Raw genomic sequence first — 25720 nt, 5'->3', positions numbered from 1 at the left:
TGGATGCATTCATTTGCTTTGAACTCATTGAGAAACGCTTATTGGCTAATGGCAAACAAGCGGCATCAACAATAAGCTAAACATAGCTATCATGCTCGCAAACAAATTAAAGTGTTCAAAAACCATATTAATAGATTATTTATTAAAAGCAATGTTTTGTTGTTCCATTTAACTGCTGAAAATGCTGTTTTCGAGGTCATTTCCTTAGTAGGTGATGTCAGAGGTCAGCATGTGGGAGAAGTTGGAGCTCAGAGAGGAGTTTCACACTAGTAATTATCAGTTCGAGGGGCACTCAAGTGGATTTTTCTCAGATGTACGTGGTAAATACCACCTTCCCACTTGGTTATGAATGCAGGGTAAATTGGCACACGAATTGAAAGGAAATAACGAAAACCAGGAGACACATGGCCTTCCAGAAATTTAGTTTGACACCCCTGCATTAAATGTATCTAATTATGAGAATTAGTAATTTTTCTCAAACTTTTCTCCACCACAAAGTGTGAGTGATATAAAATGAACATGGGGTGTTTCGTAAATATTATTCACAAAATCCAACCATTTGACAATATGCAAATTAGTGCCACATTTATTCAAATGTCGATACAGGCGGTCCCTGGCGGCCTCCCCTCATACCAATGTTCCTGCCCTTTGGATAGACCACAAATTAATTTGAATATTTGAGTACAAAGAGTAGTTAAGCATGACTGATTAGATTAGGAATTATGGGGTAATTAATAAGTAACCTAGGGAGACCTGGCTTGAATGGAAAATATGATTAAATAGGCAGCCGTTTGCTACTTCCACTGCTCTTTCAGTCTTCCTGCTCTCACTAATGTGTGTGCAACCCTCTGGACTACATTCCCTTCAGTGATCCAGCTAGCAGCTAAATTATGACATTGACAATGAGAATTATAAAGTATTGAGAAACTAATATAGATTTGCAATGCATTCTACAGTTGTATTGTAACAATTAAATCTGTTTCAGTCTATGAAAAGAATGTGTTTGTAAGTCACCCTTACAGTGGGCCATGACAATGGGATGAAATGCAATCTGAGTTGTCAATGTGACCTTCCTTTGGCTCTCAGTGGTGGCTATTGAATGCTGAAAGCCATTTGTTTTACTGGCATTTTAGACAATGTCCATTTTATATCACATTACTTAAACTGAAATTACATTTCCTGGAGGCATTTTCATGTTTTGTAAGTGCACTGCACGGCTATGGGAGTATAGTATTTCAAATGCGTACATGTTATGAAACACTTTGAAGATCGGAAATTAAACAAGTAAAACTCATTTCACTTCAGAGCCTCAGTTGACTTCATGTAATTTGCTGTAGAGAAAATTAGTTGCCGCAGAAATATTTGATCAAATATTGACACTGATTGTGAATACCAAAGTAGTGAAAAACCGTCCCAAGTTTTAGTCTAAGGTCTACAGTTAATGTCCATGAAAAAACACCAGATCAGTCACCAACATCAACATTTACTTTACAAAGCAGGGCACCTTTAGATAAGGATATGACATAGATAGATGTGTCTACATACTGACATTTTAAAAGGGTCTGAGGAACTGGTTCTCCTCAGTTCTGTGTTATCAATAAATCAATTAGATGTATTTATAAAGCCTTTCTACCTTAGCAGTTGCTACAAAATACTTCATAGTGCTATAAAAATCCAATGTATTACTTCATTATTATTGTTATTATTATTATAGAACCCGAGCCTAGAACCCAAATAGCAAGCAGCAGAAGTACAGCCGCGAGGGAAAACTCCCTAGAAGGAACAAACCTCGCGAGTCTTAGCCTCAAGAGGAACAAGACTCAGAGGAGAGGGCCTTCCTCCTCTGGCTGTACCAAAAATGGTCCAAGAGTACTGCAGTAGTTAGAACAGCATCAGAAAAGACATCCATGGATGGAGTAATTTCATAAGCAGAATGCTGAAGGGGTTGTGACGTTAGCATTTTCATTGCATCTCATTGAACACTCCATGAGTTCCAAATGGAATGTTGACTGGAACCTCTGCCCGGCCCAGCTCCGTGAAAGTCTTGGCATCCAGAACCAGCAGGAACGTGCTTTTCTCCTGGAAACAGAAATATAGAGATGGTTATACAATGTTATGTCAAAGGTAATTAATCAATGGTGAATATACATTTTTGTTGTTGATTATGTTGTTGTTATTGTGGTTGTTTACAGTTCTGGGTGTGATGATGATGGACATGACCACACCATCGTCCTCCTCTGTTGCGTTGGGCGCAGGAACAAACACAGGCTCAGATGGGAAGAGACCAGGGTGACGCCATGCCTACACAGAGAAAATGTCAATATGTCCTTAAAATTGGACACAGCAGTAGGTCACTAAAAGCAGGCCTAGCAGTCTAGCTGATTCACCATCGACTCTGAAGGTGCTATTGAGCTGTGGATAATTGGAGAGTTGGAAAAAGAAAAACCTTAAGTTTCTTGGTCTCCAGATCCATCTTCAGCAGGGAGTCGCTGAACAGGTGTCCGAAGCCGCATGCGTAGTAGTAGCGGTAAGGACGCGCGTTGTAATGGGCATAGTTGATCTGTGGGAACTCCAGGCCACCGTACTGGAACAGCTCTTCATCATAGAGTTCCTCGTGTGTACAAAGCACCTGCAGCACACCCCAAAGAGAGTCATGTCAGGTAGCCATGACAACAAAAACACATTTTCTTTTCATCAGCCAGAACACATGCGTCACAATGCCAAGGGTTAGCATTAGCAGGCGTAGTTGCCATTTACAGAATTATGAGTAAAGGGTTGCTGGTTCAATTGTGCTTGAGTGCTGTGCTTCCCCTCTGGGAGCAACAATACAGAGTTTGTGTTTCAGCCTAAACAGCAAGCCCATCACTTAGGGCCCTATTCAATCCGCATCGCGGAAGTTCAACACTAAAGCCCAATTCAAATTTTAAGGCAATGTTCCCATGTTGGAGGAGACTGCATTTACGGTAAACACTGCATATTTAGGCTTAATCGGAAATTGCTCTTACATTGCAATCGTACAACTGAAACGCTTCAGCAATACAGAAAATAATATAGCCCTTAGTTTGCTATAAAAAGACTGGTATGAAAATGTTAATAAAACATAATCAATGGAGTAAAACAATAGTATATATAGTGTCATTATAAGATAAGTACTAAGCTCATCAATTTATGTTATATTCTTCAAGAATCAATGGTTGTATCATTAATTGAAATTACAATTAATTGAACAGCAGGAAATATCCCACATTTATTCATGCACACACACACACACACACACACACACACACACACACACACACACACCTTTCCACACCCAGTCTTGACCGCAGTTGCTTGACAGAAAGGCAGAGTGACAAGGTTTTGGTCACTGGGTGTGTCATCAGTTACGGTCAGGGGTAGGACGTATCTCCGTGGAAGGTTTCTGCACATGGAGTTATAAAACTGACATAGCAGAAAACAAAAGACATTTTACAAAACAAAACCAATTGCCTATAATGAATTATTCTTCACATAATCGGTCAGCAGCTGTAGTAAGATAAATGAACTTAAAGTAACAACGAACCACAGTATGTGTGAACAGCATGTCAACTAATCTGTTGCATATGTTCGCAGTGGGCAGGATATCATTGTGAATTGTTCTTGTAGTTTTATAACTACTCAGTGGTTGAGATCTAGTGCAAATCAAAGCAAATCAAATTGTATTTGTCACATGCTTCGTAAACAACAGGTGTCAACTAACATTGAAATGGTTACTTATGGGCACTTCCCAACAATGCAGAGAGAAAGAAAATAGAGAAATAATAGAGAAGTAAAACATGTAATAATAAAAGTAATAATAAATACACAAGTAAAGATAACTTGGCTAAATAAAAAGTTGAATCAAATTTTATTTGTCAGATTGGCCGAATAGAACAGGTGTAGGCCTAACAGTGAAATGCTTACTTTACAAGCCCTTAACCAACCATGCAGATTAAGAAATAGAGTTAATAAAATATTTACTAAAAAAACTGAGGTAAAACCATTCTAATCAATCTCAAGGTAACACAAGAAATGTACATAACAATAACGAGGCTATGTACAGGGGGAACCGGTACCAAGTCAATATGCAGGGGTACAGGTTAGTCGAGGTCATTTGTAAAGTGACTATTCATAGATAATAAACAGTGAGTAGCAGCAGTGTAAAGGGGGGTCAATGTAAATAGTCATTTGATTAGTTTAGCTGTTCAGCAGTCTTATGGCTCAAGTCTATGACTTGGGTGACTGGAGTCTTTGACAATTTTATGGGCCTTCCACTGACACCGCCTAAAATATAGGTCCTGGATGTCAGGAAGCTTGGCCCCAGTGATGTACTGTGCTGTATGCACTACCCTCTATAGCGCCTTCCGGTAAGATGCTGAGCAGTTCCCATACCTGATGGTAATGCAACCGGGCAGGATTCTCTCGATGGTGCAGCTATATAACTTTTTCAGGATCTGGGGACCCATGCCAAATCGTTTCAGTCTCCTGAGGGGGAAAAGGGGTTGTCATGCCCTCTTTACAACTGTCTTGGTGTGTTTGGACCATAATAGTTTGTTGGTGATGTGGACACCAAGGAAATCTTGGCCCTCTCCACTTTAGTCCCGTTGATGTTAATGAGGGCCTGTTCGGCCTTCCTTTACCTATAGTCCACGATCAGTTTCACATTGAGAGGTTGTTGTCCTGGCACCACACTGTCTCATTGTTTCGGTGACCATGCCTACAACTGTTGTGTCGTCAGCAAACTTGATGGTGTTTGAGTTGTGTTCACCGATGACTGCATGGCCAAGCAGGTAGTGCAGGAGGGGACCAAGCATGCACCCCTGAGGGGCCCCAGTTTTGAGGATCATCGTGGCAGATGTGCTGTTGACTACCCTTACCACCTGGAGGCGGCCTGTCAGGAAGTCCAGGATCCAGCTGCAGAGGGAGTTGTTTAGTCCCAGGATCCTTAGCTTAGTGATGAGCTTAGTGGGCACTATGGTGTTGAATGCTGAGCTGTAGTCAATGAACAGCATTCTCACATAGGTGTTCTTGTTGTCCAGGTGGGAAAGGGCAGTGTGGAGTGCGATTGAGATTGTGTCATCTGTGGATCTGTTGGGGCGGCATGCGAATTGGAGTGGGTCTAGGGTTTCTGGCATGATGGTGTTGATGTGGTAGGATATTCTTAATAGTTTAATAGTCCAGTTTGTTTTCCAATGATTGCACATTGACCAATAATACCGAGGGTAGTGGTGGTTTACTCACTCGCCGACAAATTCCTCCCTCTGTATTTCCGTCTTTTCTTCAAGTGAATGACTGGATGAGAGCCTGGTCTCCGGGAAGCAATATATATCCTTCGCGTCAGACTCATGAAAGAAAAAATATTCCCCTAGTTCATGGGGAGTAATCGCTGTTCTGATGTCCTGAAGCTCTTTTCAGTCATAAGAGACGGTAGCTGCAACATTATGTGTAAAATTAGTTACAATTTACACATTTTTACGAACTAAATAGCAAATTATTGTCACGTTGCTCGTAATAATGATGGTCGGACCAAGGCGCAGCGTACGTCGAGTTGCACATAATTTTAATGAATAAAGTAAAACTTAAGCAAATACAAAACAAATAAAGAATAAACTAACCGTGACGACAATGCAGTACTAACTGACAACTAAACATAAACAATATCCCATAACCCACAGGTGGAAAAAATGCTACTTAAGTATGATCCCCAATTAGAGACAACGATAACCAGCTGCCTCTAATTGGGAATCATACAAATCACCAACATAGAAAATAAACCTAGAACCCCACATAGAAAATATAAACTAGAACAATCCCCCAGTCACGCCTTGACCTACTCTACCATAGAAAATAAAAGCTTTCTATGGTCAGGACGTGACAACTATTTATTTTCTGAAGGCACTGTAATTTATTAAATCCCCAAAACTAGGTTTTAATTTGCTAAGTTATATTAGGGCTGGTGAAAAGCATCAAAAGTACTATAGCTATGTTGGTCTACTGCCCTTCAAGCAACATGTATTCACCACTGTTTCAAACGACCTACTTTTACACAGAGTACCAGTATAATATAATATATTTGTGTGTGTTTGTGTACAGTTGAAGTCGGAACTTTACACACATTTAGGTTGGAGTCATTAAAACTCGTTTTTCAACCACTCCACAAATTTCTTGTTAACAAACTATAGTTTTGGCAAGTCGGTTAGGACATCTACTTTGTGCATGATATTAGTAATTTTTCCAACAATTGTTTACAGACAGATTATTTCACTTAGGTTCAGGTTCAGAAGTTTACATACACAAAGTTGACTGTGCCTTTAAACAGCTTGTACAATTCCAGAAAATAATGTCATGGCTTTAGAAGCTTCTGTGCCTCTTTGCTTGACATGATGGGAAAATCAAAAGAAATTAGCCCAGACCTCAGTAACAAATTGTGGACCTCCACAAGTCTGGTTCATCCTTGGGAGCAATTTCCAAACGCCTGAGGGTACCACGTTCATCTGTACAAACACTAGTACGCAAATATAAACACCATGGGACCACGTAGCCGTCATACCGCTCAGGAACGTGACGTGTTCTGTATCCTAGAGATTAAAGTACTTTGGTGCGAAAAGTGCTAATCAATCCCAGAACAACAGCAAAGGATCAGATACTGGAGGAAACAGGTACAAAAGGTACAAAAGTATCTATATCCACAGTAAAACTGAGTCCTATATCAACATAACCTGAAAGGCCGCTCAGCAAGGAAAGAATCCACTGCCAGACTACGGTTTGCAACTGCACATGGGGACAAAGATCGTACTTTTTGGAGAAATGTCCTCGTCTGATGAAACAAAAACAGAACTGTTTGGCCATGATGACCATCGTTATGTTTGGAGGAAAAAGGGGGAGGCTTGCAAGCCGAAGAACACCATCCCACCATGAAGCACGGGGTGGCAGCATCATGTTGTGGGGGTGCTTTGCTGCAGGAGGGTCTGGTGCACTTCACAAAATAGATGGCATCATGAGGTAGGGAAATTATGTGGATATATTGAAGCAACATCTCAAGATGTCAGTCAGGAAGTTAAAGCTTGGTCACAAATGGGTCTTCCAAATTGACAATGACCCCAAGCATATGTAATGGATGTGAAACGCTAGCGTAGTTAGCGGTCGTGCGCGCTAAATAGTGTTTCAATCGGTGACTTCACTTGCTCTGAGACCTTGAAGTAGTAGTTCCCCTTGCTCTGCAAGGGCCGCGGCTTTTGTGGAGTGATGGGTAACGATGCTTTGTGAGTGACTGTTGTTGATGTGTGCAGAGGGTCCTTGGTTCGCGCCCGGGCATGGGCGAGGGGATGGTCTAAAGTTATACTGTTACACATACTTCCAAAGTTGTGGCAAATGGCTTAAGGGCAACAAAGTCAAGGTATTGGAGTGGCCATCACAAAGCCCTGACCTCAATCCTATAGAACATTTGTGGGCAGAACTGAAAAAGTGTGTGCGAGCAAGGAGGCCTACAAACCTGACTCAGTTACACCAGCTCTGTCAGGAGGAATGGGCCAAAATTCACCCAACTTATTGTGGGAAGCTCGTGGAAGGCTACCCGAAACGTTTGACCCAAGTTAAACAATTTAAAGGCAATGCTACCAAATACTAATAGAGTGTATGTAAACTTCTGACCCACTGGGAATGTGATGAAAGCAATAAAAGCTGAAATAAATCACTCTCTATTATTCTGACATTTCACATTCTAAAAATGAAGTGGTGATCCTAACTGACCTAAAACAGTGCATTTTTTTTACTAGGATTAAAGTCAGGAATTGTGAATAATTGAGTTTAAATGTATTTGGCTAAGGTGTATGTAACTTTAACTGTGTGTGTGTGTGTGTGTTCGTTGTACCAACAAACCTTGTCCATCTCCTCCCCTGGACCCCTTCGAAGGTTCTCTAGTGTGAAGTCTCCAATGACGTCCCCATCGTCCCCGCAGCACATGTCCATTACAAGGAACCCTTTGTCCTCGTAGGCGTTGATCTGGTGAAGGGTGAACATGGGTGGGGTGCTGTACTTTACCTTGCTTTGCTATTGGATGAAACAGACCAAAAAGCCTTTAGACATATTGGTGACAAACAAGCCAATTAGAGATGAAATGGGCTGGTCCTATATGTACAAATGCTCCTGGAAATGTGTAAAATCTGGAAAAAATTATGGATTTCCTCGATAAATCTATACATTCCCCGTCGCACTGGTTAATGTACAGATATTCCACAGAATCTATACATTTACCAGTGCTTTGGGGATTGAGTCGATTTCCTGGGTAATGCATCGATTTCCTTATTTTATACATTTACTGTAACCACGTAGATTGTTTGGGTCATTAACACACACCTCGCCTGTGTGTCTGTGCACCACGTGGAAGATGGTGTCATACTGTGGCTCCCAGGTCATGACCTTGTCGAAGCTCTTGCCCTGGATCCTGAACAGCATAAACTTGAGCAGGTCCAGCTTGATGGGCTGCTCTATGAACACCACATAGTTCTCTGACATGGCTGCAGTCACACAACACAGGGATAGAGGTAGAGCTGAGGGTATTATGGCTGCAGTCACACATCACAGGGATAGAGGTAGAGCTGAGGGTATTATGGCTGCAGTCACACAACACAGGGATAGAGGTAGAGCTGAGGGTATTATGGCTGCAGTCACACATCACAGGGATAAAGGTAGAGCTGAGGGTATTATGGCTGCAGTCACAACACAGGGATAGAGGTAGAGCTGAGGGTATTGTGGCTGCAGTCACAACACAGGGATAGAGGTAGAGCTGAGGGTATTATGGCTGCAGTCACAACACAGGGATAGAGGTAGAGCTGAGGGTATTATGGCTGCAGTCACAACACAGGGATAGAGGTAGAGCTGAGGGTATTATGGCTGCAGTCACACAACACAGGTATAGAGGTAGAGCTGAGGGTATTATGGCCGCAGTCACAACACAGGGATAGAGGTAGAGCTGAGGGTATTATGGCTGCAGTCACACAACACAGGGATAGAGGTAGAGCTGAGGGTATTATGGCTGCAGTCACACAACACAGGGATAGAGGTAGAGCTGAGGGTATTATGGCTGCAGTCACAACACAGGGATAGAGGTAGAGCTGAGGGTATTATGGCTGCAGTCACAACACAGGGATAGAGGTAGAGCTGAGGGTATTATGGCTGCAGTCACACAACACAGGGATAGAGGTAGAGCTGAGGGTATTATGGCTGCAGTCACACAACACAGGGATAGAGGTAGAGCTGAGGGTATTATGGCTGCAGTCACACATCACAGGGATAGAGGTAGAGCTGAGGGTAGTATGGCTGCAGTCACACATCACAGGGATAGAGGTAGAGCTGAGGGTATTATGTGTAGCTAAAAATACTGGCCTCCAACCGGCAACATACATTATCTCCTGGGCAGGTAACATACAATACAGTGCCTTCAGAAAGTATTCACACCTCTTGACTTTTTCCACATTTTCTGTGTTTACAGCCGGCTTGAAAATCTATGGCAAGACTTGAAAATGGGTGTCTAGATATGATCAACAGCCAACTTGACAGAGCTTGAAAAATTTAAAAAATAATAATGTGCAAATATTGTACAATCCTGGTGTGGAAAACTTAGAGACTTACCCAGAAAGATTCACAGCTGTTATTGTTGCCAAAGATGATTCTAACATTTATTTACTCAGGGGTGTGAATATTTATGTAAATTAGATATTTATTTACCTTTGCAAAAATGTCTAAAAACTTGTTTTCACTTTGTTATTATGGGGTATTGTGTGTTGATGGGTGAAAAAAATCATATATAATCCATTTTGAATTCAGGCTGTAAAACAACAATGAAAAAGTCAAGGGTTATGAATACTTTCTGAATACACTGTATTTTATTAAATGCCCAAAACTAGGTTTTCATTTGCTAAGTTATATTAGGGCTGGTGAAAAGCATCAAAAGTACTCTAGCTATGTTGGTCTACTGCCCTTCAAGCAACATGTATTCACCACTGTTTCAAACAACCTACTTCATATTGTGAGCGAATAGATTTTACCTCCAATAACGTGCTTCATGAACCAGACAGACAGACAGACAGACAGACAGACAGACAGACAGACAGACAGACAGACAGACAGACAGACAGACAGACAGACAGACAGACGTATGCATACACACATGCATGCACACACACACATGCATGCACAGACAGACAAACACACATATACACACAACCACTGAAACACACACATGCATAGAGCACACAAACCAACCTCAACAATTTCTCACTTGGAGAAACAGTCAGAGAGAGGGACATACAGTTGGCGATAATACAACCATCATGGAGATGTTTTAGCTGAGGTAGTAAAGAAAGAGGAAGTTAGGAGAGTGAGAACCAGTCATTGAAATTCAGCACCGCTGTTGTAGAGGGAGAAAGATACAGGGGGAGGTGGAGGGAGGTGATTGATGGATACTGACCGAAGCTGTGGTAGTAGGATGGTTTCCTGGAGTCAGAGGCTGGGATGGAACAGAGGACCTGAGCTCCACTGAAATCAGCCTTGTCTTCCCCCGCTACCTTCTCAGGCGGGGGCACACGGATGATGTTGTAGAAAAAGCCTGGGGTGAGACACAACGATGGGCCAATAGAGGGTCAATTTACATTACCAATCAACATATCAGAGGTAGCATCATATCATACATGATAATAGTGTTTATCATTAAAGCGGCCAAAGCAGCCATCCTGCCACTGATTTGGTAAACAGTTGAGGGATGGGGCTATAGATTTTATTTTATCAGGGAGTCATACTGAGACCAATGTCTCTTTTGCACATGAATTACAAAAAAAGTATTAAAATGTATTCAGTCACTACTGTAGGTTGCTCTGGATAAGAGGCTACACAGTGTTTGTTTACAGACATTGGAGGAATGATGGGGCATGACAGTTGAACTAAGATCTTTAGGCATTTATAAGTTATATTCTTCAAGAATCAATGGGTATATACAGTCAGTTCCAAAATTATTGGCACCCTTGATAAAGATGAGAAAAATATATAAATAAATCATACAAATACTGAGCTATTTGTATGCTAAACAAAATCGGGAAATTATATTATTTTATACTAATACAGTTGCTAAAAAATATGATTTTGTTTAACAAGTACTAAAATGATTGCATTAAGTGCATTGGCACATGGATTGGAACTGGTGCTATGGTCAGATGACACGAAAATAAAGCTATTTGGCCACGCACACCAGTGGGGGGTTTGGCATCGATTTAGGGATGCATATGCAGAAACGTACCTTATCCCTACTGTAAAATATGGTTGTGGATCTTTGATGTTATGGGGCTGTTTGGTTCCACTGGTTCTGCAGCCCTTGTTAATAAGGTCGACGGCATCATGAACTCTACCAAGCACCAGGACATGTCAGCCAAAAACCTGGTTGCTGCTGCCAGGAGGCTGAAACTATCCTCGCAAGGGGAGGGTGTCGGAGTATTGAAGACAGGGGTGGCAAGAATTTTGACAACTTTTTTAGATGTATTTTTGTGTCATTTGTTAAGCAACATCTCTTTCTCTGAGCAGATGAATTAGTATAAAATAATGTAATTTTGGTAAAAAATGTAATAGCTCAATATTTGAATTATTTATTTTATACAGTCTTTTTTGCTCATTTTTTATCAAGGGTGTCAATAACTTTGAACCTGACAGTATATATAATTCATTTCAAAGTAAAATATGTCTTAAGCAATCATAGATTGCCGCTTTAAATAATAATAATAATAATTATTAAATCAAGTGATTAAATTATTGTGAAACATTTGTGTTTGTATTACCGTAGTTCATCAGCATGTATAAAATGTGCAAATTTGGTGTGATAATAAGCCGACCAGCTGACAGTAAGTAAGTAGGTAAGTAGGTAAGTAGGTAGGTACAGTTGAAGTCAGAAGTTTCCATACACTTACAGTAGGTTGGAGTCATTAAAACTCGTTTTTCAACCACTCCACAAATTTCTTGTCAACAAACTATAGTTTTGGCAAGTCGGTTAGGACATCTACTTTGTGCATGAAACAAGTAATCTTTCCAACAATTGTTTACAGACAGATTATTTCACTTATAATTCACTGTATCACAATTCCAGTGGGTCAGAAGTTTACATGCACTAAGTTGACTGTGTCTTTAAACAGCTTGGAAAATTCCAGAAAATTATGTAATGGATTTAGAAGCTTCTGATAGGCTAAGTGACATCATTTGAGTCAATTGGAGGTGTACCTGTGGATGTATTTCAAGGCCTATCTTCAAACTCAGTGCCTCTTTGCTTGACATGATGGGAAAATCAAAAGAAATCAGCCCAGACCTCAGAAAAAAATTGTGGACCTCCACAAGTCTGGTTCATCCTTGGGAGCAATTTCCAAACCCCTGAAGGTACCACGTTAATCTGTACAAACACTAGTACACAAGTGTAAACACCATGGGACCACGCAGCCGTCATACCGCATACCGGAACGTGACGTGTTCTGTCTCCTAGAGATGAAAGTACTTTGGTGCGAAAAGTGCAAATCAATCCCAGAACAACAGCAAAGGGCCTTGTGAAGATGCTAGAGGCAACAGGTACAAAAGTATCTATATCCACATTAAAACGAGTCCTATATCGACATAACCTGAAAAGCCGCTCAGCAAGGAAGAAGCCATAAAAAAGCCAGACTATGGTTTGCAACTGCACATGGGGACAAAGATTGTGCGTTTTGGAGAAATGTCCTCTGGTCTGATGAAACAAAAATTGAACTGTTTGGCCATGATGACCATCATTATGTTTGGAGCAAAAAGGGGGAGGCTTGCAAACCGAAGAACACCATCCCAACCATGAAGTACGGGGGTGGCAGCATCATGTTGTGGGGGTGCTTTTCTGCAGGATGTTGTGGGGATGCTTTGCTGCAGGAAGCAACATCTCAAGACATCAGTCAGGAAGTTAAAGCTTGGTCACAAATGGGTCTTCTAAATGGATAATGACCCCAAGCATACTTCCAAAGTTGTGGCAGAATGGCTTAAGAACAACAAACATCAAAAAGCCCTGACCACACTCCTATTGAACATTTGTGGGCAGACCTGAAAAAGTGTGTTCGAGCAAGGAGGCCTACAAACCTGACACAGTAACACCATCTATGTCAGTAGGAATGGGCCAAAATTCACCCAACTTATTGTGGGAAGCTTGTGGAAGGCTTCTCGAAATATTTGACCCAAGTTAAACAATTTAAAGGCAATTCTACCACATGCTATTTGAGTGTATTTAATCTTCTGACCCACTGGGAATGTGATGAAAGAATTTAAAGCTGAAATAAATAATTCTAAACTATTATTCTGACATTTAACCATCTTAAAATACAGTGGTGATCCTAACTGACCTAAGACAGGGAATTTTTACTAGGATTAAATATCAGGAATATTTAGGTGTATGTAAACTTCCAACTTCAACTGTAGGTAGGTAAGTAGGTAGATAAGATCTATTGTTTTTATTTTTTGTTGTTGTGTGATTTGGATTAATCCCCTCTACCACACGGAACCCCACTAATCTACTGACGGAACGCAAGAGGTGGCTAACAACAGACCTCCATCCTATGCTAGCTTGCTACCGATGGCCTGGCTAGCTGTCTAAATCGCTGTGACCCCCAACCAACCTCTCCACTCACTGGACCCTTTTGATCACTCGACTAAGGATGCCTCTCCTTAATGTCAATATGTCTTGTCCATTGCTGTTCTGGTTAGTGTTTATTGGCTTATTTCACTGTAGAGCCTCTAGTCCTGCTCACTATACCTTATCCAAATGATTAGTTCCACCACCCACACATGCAATGACATCTCCTGGTTTCAATGATGTTTCTAGAGACAATATCTCTCAATACCTAGGTTTACCTCCACTGTATTCACATCCTACCATACCTTTGTCTGTACATTATACCTTGATGCTATTTTATCGCCCCCAGAAACCTCCTTTTACTCTCTGTTCCAGACGACCAATTCTTATTGCTTTTAGCCGCACCCTTATTCTTCTCCTCCTATGTACCTCTGGCGATGTAGAGGTGAATCCAGGCCCTGCAGTGCCTAGCTCCACTCCTATTCCCCAGGCGCTCTCTTTTGATGACTTCTGTAACCGTAATAGCCTTGGTTTCATGCATGTTAACATTAGAAGCCTCCTCCCTAAGTTTGTTCTATTCACTGCTTTAGCACACTCTGCCAACCCGGATGTTCTAGCTGTGTCTGAATCCTGGCTTAGGAAGACCATCAAAAATGCAGAAATTTTAATTCCAAACTACAACATTTTCAGACAAGATAGAACTGCCAAAGGGGGCGGTGTTGCAATCTACTGCAAAGATAACCTGCAGAGTTCTGTCCTACTATCCAGGTCTGTACCCAAACAATTTGAACTTCTACTTTTAAAAATCCACCTCTCTAAAAACAAGTCTCTCACCGTTGCCGCCTGCTATAGACCACCCTCTGCCCCCAGCTGTGCTCTGGACACCATATGTGAACTGATTGCCCCCCATCTATCTTCAGAGCTCGTGCTGCTAGGCGACCTAAACTGGAACATGCTTAACACCCCAGCCATCCTACAATCTAAACTTGATGCTCTCAATCTCACACAAATTATCAATGAACCTACCAGGTACCCCCCCCAAATACTTAAACACGGGCACCCTCATAGATATCATCCTAACCAACTTCCCCTCTAAATACACCTCTGCTGTCTTCAACCAAGATCTCAGCGATCACTGCCTCATTGCCTGCATCCGTAATGGGTCAGCGGTCAAACGACCTCCACTCATCACTGTAAAACGCTCCCTGAAACACTTCAGCGAGCAGGCCTTTCTAATCGACCTGGCCGGGTTATCCTGGAAGGATATTGATCTGATCCCGTCAGTAGAGGATGCCTGGATATTTTTTTTAAATGCCTTCCTAACCATCTTAAATAAACACGCCCCATTCAAGAAATTTAGAACCAGGAACAGATATAGCCCTTGGTTCTCCCCAGACCTGACTGCCCTTAACCAACACAAAAACATCCTATGGCGTTCTGCATTAGCATCGAACAGCCCCCGTGATATGCAGCTGTTCAGGGAAGCTAGAAACCGTTATACACAGGCAGTTAGAAAAGCCAAGGCTAGCTTTTTCAAGCAGAAATTTGCTTCCTGCAACACTAACTCAAAAAAGTTCTGGGACACTGTAAAGTCCATGGAGAATAACAACACCTTCCTCCCAGCTGCCCACTGCACTGAAGATAGGAAACACTGTCACCACTGATAAATCCACCATAATTGAGAATTTCAATAAGCATTTTTCTACGGCTGGCCATGCTTTCCACCTGGCTACTCCTACCCCGGTCAACAGCACTGCACCCCCAACAGCAACTCGCCCAAGCCTTCCCCATTTCTCCTTCTCCCAAATCCATTCAGCTGATGTTCTGAAAGAGCTGAAAAATCTGGACCCCTACAAATCAGCCGGGCTAGACAATCTGGACCCTTTCTTTCTAAAATTATCTGCCGAAATTGTTGCTACCCCTATTACTAGCCTGTTCAACCTCTCTTTCGTGTCGTCTGAGATTCCCAAAGATTGGAAAGCAGCTGCGGTCATCCCCCTCTTCAAAGGGGGGGACACTCTTGACCCAAACTGCTACAGACCTATATCTATCCTACCATGCCTTTCTAAGGTCTTCGAAAGCCAAGTCAACAAACAGATTACCGACCATTTCGAATCTCACCATACCTTCTCTGCTATGCAATCTGGTTTCAGAGCTGGTCATGGGTGCACCTCAGCCACGCTCAAGGTCCTAAACGATATCTTAACCGCCATCGATAAGAAACATTACTGTGCAGCCGTATTCATTGATCTGGCCAAGGCTTTCGACTCTGTCAATCACCACATCCTCATCGGCAGACTTGACAGCCTTGGTTTCTCAAATGATTGCCTCGCCTGGTTCACCAACTACTTCTCTGATAGAGTTCAGTGTGTCAAATTGGAGGGTCTGCTGTCCGGACCTCTGGCGGTCTCTATGGGGGTGCCACAGGGTTAAATTCTTGGACCGACTCTCTTCTCTGTATACATCAATGAGGTCGCTCTTGCTGCTGGTGAGTCTCTGATCCACCTCTACGCAGACGACACCATTCTGTATACTTCCGGCCCTTCTTTGGACACTGTGTTAACAACCCTCCAGGCAAGCTTCAATGCCATACAACTCTCCTTCCGTGGCCTCCAATTGCTCTTAAATACAAGTAAAACTAAATGCATGCTCTTCAACCGATCGCTACCTGCACCTACCCGCCTGTCCAACATCACTACTCTGGATGGCTCTGACTTAGAATATGTGGACAACTACAAATACTTAGGTGTCTGGTTAGACTGTAAACTCTCCTTCCAGACCCATATCAAACATCTCCAATCCAAAGTTAAATCTAGAATTGGCTTCCTATTTCGCAACAAAGCATCCTTCACTCATGCTGCCAAACATACCCTTGTAAAACTGACCATCCTACCAATCCTCGACTTTGGCGATGTCATTTACAAAATAGCCTCCAATACCCTACTCAACAAATTGGATGCAGTCTTTCACAGTGCAATCCGTTTTGTCACCAAAGCCCCATATACTACCCACCATTGCGACCTGTACGCTCTCGTTGGCTGGCCCTCGCTTCATACTCGTCGCCAAACCCACTGGCTCCATGTCATCTACAAGACCCTGCTAGGTAAAGTCCCCCCTTATCTCAGCTCGCTGGTCACCATAGCATCTCCCACCTGTAGCACACGCTCCAGCAGGTATATCTCTCTAGTCACCCCCAAAACCAATTCTTTCTTTGGCCGCCTCTCCGTCCAGTTCTCTGCTGCCAATGACTGGAACGAACTACAAAAATCTCTGAAACTGGAAACACTTATCTCCCTCACTAGATTTAAGCACCAACTGTCAGAGCATCTTACAGATTACAGCACCTGTACATAGCCCACCTATAATTTAGCCCAAACAACTACCTCTTTCCCAACTGTATTTAATTTATTTAATTATTTTGCTCCTTTGCACCCCATTATTTTTTATTTCTACTTTGCACATTCTTCCATTGCAAAACTACCATTCCAGTGTTTTACTTGCTATATTGTATTTACTTTGCCACCATGGCCTTTTTTGCCTTTACCTCCCTTCTCACCTCATTTGCTCACATTGTATATAGACTTGTTTATACTGTATTATTGACTGTATGTTTGTTTTACTCCATGTGTAACTCTGTGTCGTTGTATCTGTCGAACTGCTTTGCTTTATCTTGGCCAGGTCGCAATTGTAAATGAGAACTTGTTCTCAACTTGCCTACCTGGTTAAATAAAGGTGAAATAAATAAATAAATAAATAAAATAGGTAGGTAGGTATGTAGGTAAGCAGCTAAGTTGGTAGGTAGGGGTAGGTAGGGAGGGAGGGAGGGAGGTAGGTAGGTAAGTTGATTAGTAGGGGTAGATAGGTAGGTACGTAGCTAGGTAGGTACGTAAGTAGGTAGGTAGATAACATACCGCCCTTGCCATAGGAGTTGCCCATGTTGTACGAGGCCCCTTCACGGTCATAATGAGGATGGGCTGTGGCGGAGTTTACTGCAATGTATTCAGACCAGTCCACCTATGAACATAAGGACACACATCATCATTATAGTCACGATATTCATCATCACTGTAAACATCCTCATAACAGTAAGATCAGGCTCCCGAGTGGCGCAGCGGTCTAAGGAACTGCATCCCCCCCCCCCCCCTGAATTCTGTAAAATATGTTCAACTCCATCCTTGGTGTGATAGTTGTCATAGACAATAGCTGTACCTTCTCCTTGGTCTCCAGGCTCTGTGGATCCACCCGCCGCATGTAGTTGGTCTCTGTGCTTACGTAATAGTCACCCTTGTACTTCACAAAGTTCACACTGGCATTGTCTGTGGCCTCTGTTAACAAATCCAGATATCAGGACTGGAGCATACAGAACATGTTGCCAATCAGCTGTTGTTTCTTTCTCAGTGATCACAAGAATATGTGTAGAGAAACTATACAGCAACACCTTCCAATACTTTTCAATATGTTTATTTTTTGGTAAGTACAGGACAATGTTCACGTGTCAATTTCCTTTTAGGTCAGGCTAAGCTAGAAATCACACTCATCTAAACAGGAAGGAGTGGACACAGACGTTGTGTGACTATTAAAGTCACTTGTTGTGGCACAAGTATCTGTGGACTTGCCCCAGTATGTGTGCGTTAGAGATTTCTCTAATGCTCAGGAAGTGCAGATTCTAACTCCCATTAGACAGCTATGTAAGTGTTTTATTGTCCAAATTGGTTAGTTACTCAACAAATATGGGGTTTCGCTGAGCAACTAAACTTAAAGACAGACCATATAAACAATATACGGCAGTACAATAATGACAAGATGAACATTCAATTCTTATAGACCTTTTTTGGAAGTACATACCGGCTGTAAGAGGAGTAAATGAAGAAACCCCATATTTGGTGAGTAACTAACGTATTTTGACATTAAAACGCCTGCAGAGCTGTCTAATAGGAGTTTGAATCAAGGCTTTCTGGGCATTAGAGAGGAGACCTGTCATACTCATCATCGACATCTCTAACACACAGATACTGGGGCAGTGCTAGTGGAGGGTGCTGAGGGGAGGGCCACAAACAATCTGAGTCTTCAGAATTGTGGTGTGTTACAATGATGCTATTTTTTCTATTGACCCTAATCTCACTGTGCTGGTTTACAATTGGTTATGCTTTGAAGCAGCAAAATACTTCTCTAGATCAATGTTTAAGGCTCTTCAGTTTAGTTACAGAAATGGTTGAATAGTGAAGTTTCTCTGTCTATCTCTCTTTCTCGTTCTATCTGCTCAGGTAGCCCACACAACAATCTGCTCTCCTGATCTCTAAGCATTCCTACACTCAGAAACATGCACTAGGTTTCAACCATCATATTTATAATCTCAACACAATACATACATTGTGAGCAACACAATGCATACAGTCAACAGCCCTGGCCAATGCCACCAGCCGCAACCAGAACAACGGGGAATGTACTGTACTGCACACAGAGGGGCACAACTCTGAAGACACTTACTGGGAATCTTGAAGCGGGATAAGAATCGAGAAAAGAAGTTCTTGCAGGGGTCAGGCATGGCCATGGTTCCAAACTCACACACCACAATGCGGTCTTTCTCAGAATTATGCACGTAGGAGTCGCTGCGCAGGAAGCGGCTGCTGTAGGTCACCTCACCGTCATGGATGTAGAAGCGGTGCATCAAGGCCATTCCGTCAAACCAGTGGTTGAAGCTGAGGACAGAGACAAAGACAAATGGGTGCAAGGGGAAGTCAATGGGTGTATGAGTGGGTCTATGGGTGCAAGGGTGAGTCTATGGGTGTAAGGGTGAGTCTATGGGTGTAAGGGTGAGTCTATGGGTGTAAGGGTGAGTCTATGGGTGTGAGGTTGAGTCTATGGGTGTAAGGTTGAGTCTATGGGTGTAACAGTGAGTGTCTGTGCGTATGAGTGTGTGCATGTTCTTTGTGTGTGTGTGTATGTGTTGATTATAAGTGGTGTGGGTGTATACAATGTATTAATTAATTTTATTTTGTACTTGTCTTTTCCGAACTCAAACTTTCCGGGCCCATTCCGCAGGAAGCTTCCATTAATCCAGGATGGGATGTTCCCCTTGATCACCGTGGTGATGGGCTCAGGGATCTCCTCAACAGTGCGCACCAGGGGGGCAATGTCCTCCAGCCCCATGGCCAAGGGGCACTTCTTCTTGGATGCTTCCATGGAGTGAGAAGACAAATGTTCAAGCTTTCTGATATCACAGATCCTAAATGGCATTTTTACATGTTTGGAGGAAGAGATAGGTTATCCATCTCTTCGATCTTGCGTTCACATCAACATTTCGTCCTGAAGTCAACACTTCAGGTCTCAGAGAATGTGACGTCATTGCACGATGGGTTATTACATGCTATACACAAGCACAAGGGGCACGTTCCTCTGTTCAGACGTTGCTGACACATGGCAGATCCTACAACGCCTGGATAGGTATTTTACGTATTAGCTAAACACATCATATGTTATACCAATCTAGTGCCCGATTGTGCAGTCGATGATGTGGCACACAACCATTGGTTGGTGCATGCATAGTGTGAACAGGGGAACATGACCTCACCATTGCCTCCGCTCCTGTTGTTGAGTTGTTTGGTGCTGCTCATGGCTGGGCTGCAGTGTTGAGCCTGGTGGTGCAGTGTTGAGCCTGGTGGTGCAGTGTTGAGCCTGGTGGTGCAGTGTTGTTGAGCCTGAGTTTGCTAGAGGAAGACACAGACCAACCATAATTTATACAGTTGTGCTCACACATAGGACACACACACACACACACAAGGGATGTTGAGTCATCTGATGTTTTATGGCTACATGGGTCTTTGGACGAGTATGAATCCGTCGAGTTGAGAAATAGGTCAGGGAACATCATTATATAAGGTTGTCATCGGTAGTGGCTGTACAGTACATCATGACTGTGAACTCATATCAGACATGGTAATCCAACAGGCTAACATAAATATATATATATATTTTAAATTATTTAACCTTTATTTAACTAGGCAAGTCAGTTAAGAACAAATTCTCATTTACAATGACAGGATATCAGCTACATATCACTTGTTATAAACTGGGTGGGTCGATCCCTGAATGCTGATTGACCGTATACCACGGGTATGACAAAACATTTATTTTTACTGCTCTAATTACGTTGGTAACCAGTTTATAATAGCAATAAGGAATGATATATGGTCAACATACCATTTTTTTAAACTAGGCAAGTCAGTTCATTCTTATTTTCTTATTTTCAATGATGGCCTAGGAACAGTGGGTTAACTGCCTGTTCAGGGGCAGAACGACAGATTTGTACCTTGTCAGCTCGGGGATTTGAACTTGCAACCTTCCGGTTACTAGTCCAACGCTCTAACCACTAGGCTACCCTGCCGCCCCATGGCTAAGGGCTGTGTCCAGGCACTCCGTGTTGTGTCATGCATAAGAACAGCCCTTAGCATTGGTCATATACCACACCTCCTCGGGCCTTATTGCTTGAATATACCACATCTCCTCTGGCCTTATTGCTTAAGTTAACAATTCAATTATAGGCCTCCCGGGTTGCTCTGTCGTAACCGGCCGCGACCGGGAGGTCCGCGACCGGGAGGTCCATGGGGCGACGCACAATTGGCCTAGCGTCGTCCGGGTTAGGGATGGCTTGGTCGGTAGGGATGTCCTTGTCTCATCGTGCACCAGCGACTCCTGTGGCGGGCCGGGTGCAGTGCGTGCTAACCAAGGTTGCCAGGTGCACGGTGTAGCCTCCGACACATTGGTGCGGCTGGCTTCCGGGTTGGATGCGCGCTGTGTTAAGAAGCAGTATGGCTGGCTGGGTTGTGTATCGGAGGACGCATGACTTTCAACCTTCGTCTCTCCCGAGCCCGTACGGGAGTTGTAGCGATGAGACAAGATAGTAGCTACTACAACAATTGGATACCACGAAATTGGGGAGAAAAAGGGTTAAACAATAAAAAAAATAAAAAAATAAAAGTTCAAAAAGCATGTGAAACATTAGGACCCCCCTAGACAGGAATGCTCTGCTGGGGTTACACATTTAGGCTATGTTTACACAGCATTTTTCTTAAATCCGATTTATGTCTGACTGTCCACACTCAGTTTGAAATGAGACCCATGTCAGAGTTGCGTATTCACACTGATGTTGTCTCTGAAATAACACACAGACACAATGATCATTTACTGTCACTGTTCCTTTAAATATTTGCTGGGTAGGCACTTGTTTTTTTAAGTTGAGTATTTTCTGTTTTATTCCTAACCATTGCCCTAACCTTAACCATAATGAATGAATGTCCTCAAGGTCCTGGCGTCCTAGAAGTAATCATTTTGAAGACTTAATAAATAAAGAGTGAAAAGGGTGCTTAGGTTGCAGCAGATTGTGACAGTTTGAAAGATATTGGCGGCGGCTTCTTAAAACAAAGTATTAGAGGGCTTTGCTTAGAATTCGATAAGCAGTCGTAATGGGTTTGCTTAGAATGCGACGTGCGGTTGTAATTCTGGAGTTTGCATAACATTTCAGGGGTGGTTGTCATGGAAACGGAAGGTTGTGTGTGCGTGTGTGCGTGTGTGAGCGCGTATGTGTGTGAGAGTTTGCTAGCAAGGGAAAAAAGTTGACTCTAGCAATGGAAACAAACTGAACTGATGTCCAGACTCGCATGCAGAGCACCGTAATTGTATTGGATTTTAAAACCAAATACTAATGTTACAAATTAAAACTCCAAAGATCAGATTCAATGTAGTTGTTTTGTTGTTTATACGTTTGGGAAAAAAGAAGGGATCTGTATCTGATTTGCCAAATAATCTGAATTGAGCTGGCTGTGTAAATGGGCACTTTGACCTATTAAAGGTAGTAGAGCTACTTATACAAGAGATTGTAGAACCAAGAGAAAGTAACAAAGGTCTTTACACAAGAGTACTCATTACATAACTGTGTTCAGGTATCGTGAAGTGATCCCCTGACGGTGATATTGGTGGTGGAGACATACTCCTCCATCTGTGTTGTCTTATTTAACACATATAGGTGTGAGATTATCAACAGGTACAGAGGCCATAATCTATCGATAATGAGGACAGTAGTAGCGAGTGATTATTAGGTACCAAACAGAAGACAACGGTATACAACACAGTATACAACCATATCATCACAAAGACACTGCCTCTCACAGGCAATATGTGTATAGTCCTTCAAATACGATCAAAGACAAAACACAATGACCTCATAACATTGATCTCCTCTGGAAAATATTCTTAGGTGCATTGAGGTACATAAAACTGCTGTGTTATCTTTGATGGTTTTTCGTATACATACAGTATGTATCACTATGATTACACATGAATGAATGAAGATGTTCATCAGTTCATGATAATAACTGTTGTAAAATCCCAATAATGCACACAATGTCTGTCTTGTGTATTATTTCAACATGTCAAAATAGAGGAAATTCTCCTTTACACATAAAGTTGCTTGTTTACGGGTGCAGCCAAACAGGGGAACACAGCAACAAAAGATGATAAAGTGTGTGTGTGTGTGTGCTTACCACTCTGTGTTACGGTGAAGGTTTGGAAAACACCACGCCAGTTGTCCTGTCTGTCTGTCTGTCTGTCTGTCTGTCTGTCTGTCTGTCTGTCTGTCTGTCTGTCTGTCTGTCTGTCTGTCTTGTCTGTCTGTCTGTCTGTCTGTCTGTCTGACTGTCTGTCTGTCTGTCCTGACTGTCTGTCTGTCTGTCCTGACTGACTGGGATTTAAACAGTCTGAGAAGGAAGGGAGTCACTGACGACCTTTGAAGCGTGGGACTGTGTTGAGGCCAGCCTCTGACACTGTTGCTGACACCCTCTTTGACATGCCCCGGCTCTCAAAACACACACAGATAATTTGTTTGCCTTATTTGTAACTTTACTGCATAGACATTCCAATTCAATACAGGCTTTTTAACTGCATCTCTCTGATAAGAGTGCCATGGTCATTTTAATTTAAAGGGGATAGTTCGATGAACTCATGGATACCAATTTTTATTTCTCTGCATGCAGTTTGAAGGTCATTTCTGAAGGTCGTTTCTGGAGCGATTGCTATCTAGCGTTAGTACAATGCCTGGAAGTCTATAGGATCAACGAGCACGCAGAAACTTCCTTCAACTTCCTTCAAACTGCACGCAGAGATCCATGTGTATCCATGTGTTTATCTGACTCAAAATCTCAAACTGTCCCTTTAAGTTTATCCTCCATAAACAACCACACACAGGTTTACACAGTAGAGCTGCTGGTGAACTGTGATTGAACCTTTCACCCACTGTTATGGCAGCTTTAAGTCATAGCAATTAGCAGGACTTGGATCATTGACGGTGAACAGTCAGTTAATCTACCACGGGCTGCACACCTTATCCAGAGAAATAGGCTAGTCATTATTGAGTAACGAAGAACAATATCTGTGAAAGAATTATACCACATACACCAGCCACTGGATGTACCTTATATGATACCGCAGTTATAGTCCATTTTATAACGATTACAAACCTATTTCCATGACAAACAATGCAAGATAGTTTAAACCGTAATTCTTCAAACATGTACAATATACTGTTCAACAACAGGACATAGAGAACTGTAAATTGTGACATTATGTAAACATTCTGAGTAAACGATTGTGAAACGATTGTCCTTAGAAAACCTGAACAAATGTTGTCACCTATTCCAGATATAATGCTACAGCTTAGCGAGCAAATATGACTTGGGTTCAATAACACCAGGTTGGTTATGGATTCCCTTTTTGATGACAATTGTGACATACATTGTGTTATAAGTATATGAACAATCACAGATGTGTTGGTGTGGATAGTAGATGCTTTGCCAGTACATCACTTCTGTGTCTATGGATAGAGTGCCTCATCTACTGGTTAACAAATATATTGCATTTCTTCTTCCATCAGAGAAATTCAACTGATAAAGTTCAGTTTGCCACAAATGATAACTAGAGATTACAGCATCACCTAGTGTTGGTTCTTTAGATCAGCATGCAGAACAGCACGTAGGCTGTGTGCATGCACACACACACAACCTTTACCCTGTATATAAAACATGAATAAGATGTGCCCCTCTCTCTTTCCTCCACCAGAATATCTTCTTTTTTAATATTATTTAACCTTGCTAATGCTTTACACATGAACGCTCACTCATTCGGGAACAATTGCAATCAATATATATATATATTTACGCTCAGTGTATCGTCTTGATCGCTGGGTGAAAAGTTCGTTTCTTTTGTAGAATTGTCCGTCTCTCCGGCTCTCTCTCGGTTGTGGTTATAGTGGATAGTTCAGAGTGACATTCATTCGTTTCGTTATAGTATGGGTGTTTCGGCGGTTGTCGTTCTTCGCGTTCAATGATACCGAATTCCTAGCTGCGGACTAGTAATTAATATCAAAGACTTCTTTTTATTCTGTCGGTATCGATAGTCTAATAGTTTAACCACGTGGTATGGTTAAAAGATTCAGCAATGGTCTACAACCTTTGTCCCCCTCCTAATGGAGAAAAACATGGTCTCGTGATAATTTCTCAAAGTTGTGTTTTATTTCGGAATGGCAGAAAAGGGCTGTCCCAGGATGTCTGACCCTAACTGGGCTCAGGGGCGGTCCTCTGATTTAGTTCAAATCCAATTACCTTTTTGAGTTTTCCTTCATTAAACATTCCAAAAGTATATTACACAATTTTACAAACAGTATCATACTCACTCATTCATCTTATACAACAATTAGATGTAAACCTCCATAACTGAGGCTATTATATAAACAGCGTTATGGTAATGTGGCCACACTGTCTCCCATGAGCTTCCCCAAGTTGTGACAAACGGACCAGTTCGTAGCTGGATTCTTCGCCGATCTTTTATACTTTCTCAGGAACATGAAATTTGTTCGTACCTCAAGTTCTGTGAGGTGGAAGGAATTGCTTTGTTCTCTATGAAAATGTACTCTCTCTATACTGTGTGTCCATGAGGAGATCCTCATGAATTTACGACGTCTCTCTGACCACAGCAACCTAGTTGAAGGAGGCAAGGGGGAGCCAGGGAGAGGGGGATGTGGCTTGCTATACCCAA

General features: G+C 42.2%; 1 protein-coding gene across 2 annotated transcripts; it reads right to left on the bottom strand.

The window, feature by feature from the left end:
• Positions 1 to 568: 568 nt before the first annotated feature.
• On the bottom strand, positions 569 to 25190 carry LOC115111382 (carotenoid-cleaving dioxygenase, mitochondrial-like). Of its 2 annotated transcripts, none has more exons than XM_029637380.2 (13): positions 24845 to 25190; positions 20208 to 20343; positions 19638 to 19812; positions 19124 to 19335; positions 17846 to 17961; positions 17548 to 17650; positions 10487 to 10624; positions 8374 to 8534; positions 7897 to 8067; positions 3304 to 3441; positions 2447 to 2629; positions 2191 to 2301; positions 569 to 2079 (listed from the first exon to the last, which is right to left on the bottom strand). In XM_029637380.2, exons 2-13 carry the CDS (start codon positions 20248 to 20250, stop codon positions 1963 to 1965), a joined length of 1668 nt encoding a protein of 555 aa, XP_029493240.1. In that variant the 5' UTR covers positions 20251 to 20343; positions 24845 to 25190; the 3' UTR covers positions 569 to 1962. The 2 variants fall into 2 exon arrangements, with proteins under 2 accessions (XP_029493240.1, XP_029493239.1); XM_029637379.2 differs by lacking the exon at positions 24845 to 25190 and adding an exon at positions 23176 to 23268.
• Between the last annotated feature and the right edge of the window lie 530 nt (positions 25191 to 25720).

This window comes from Oncorhynchus nerka, linkage group LG27 (assembly GCF_034236695.1).
Source record: "Oncorhynchus nerka isolate Pitt River linkage group LG27, Oner_Uvic_2.0, whole genome shotgun sequence".
Lineage (NCBI taxonomy): Eukaryota > Metazoa > Chordata > Actinopteri > Salmoniformes > Salmonidae > Oncorhynchus > Oncorhynchus nerka.
Note: the sequence above shows the minus strand (reverse complement) of the source record. Positions and strands in the feature narration are given on the sequence as shown.

Excerpts from the sequence above, each read along its gene's own strand:
- LOC115111382 (XM_029637380.2), bottom strand. The coding sequence starts at position 20,250 with ATGAGCAGCACCAAACAACTCAACAACAGGAGCGGAGGCAATG. Across the intron at positions 19,336-19,637 it reads TTTGAGTTCGGAAAAGACAA|CTTCAACCACTGGTTTGACG; the intron begins GTACAAAATAAA and ends CTCTGTCCTCAG. Across the intron at positions 8,068-8,373 it reads TGCACAGACACACAGGCGAG|CAAAGCAAGGTAAAGTACAG; the intron begins GTGTGTGTTAAT and ends TTCATCCAATAG.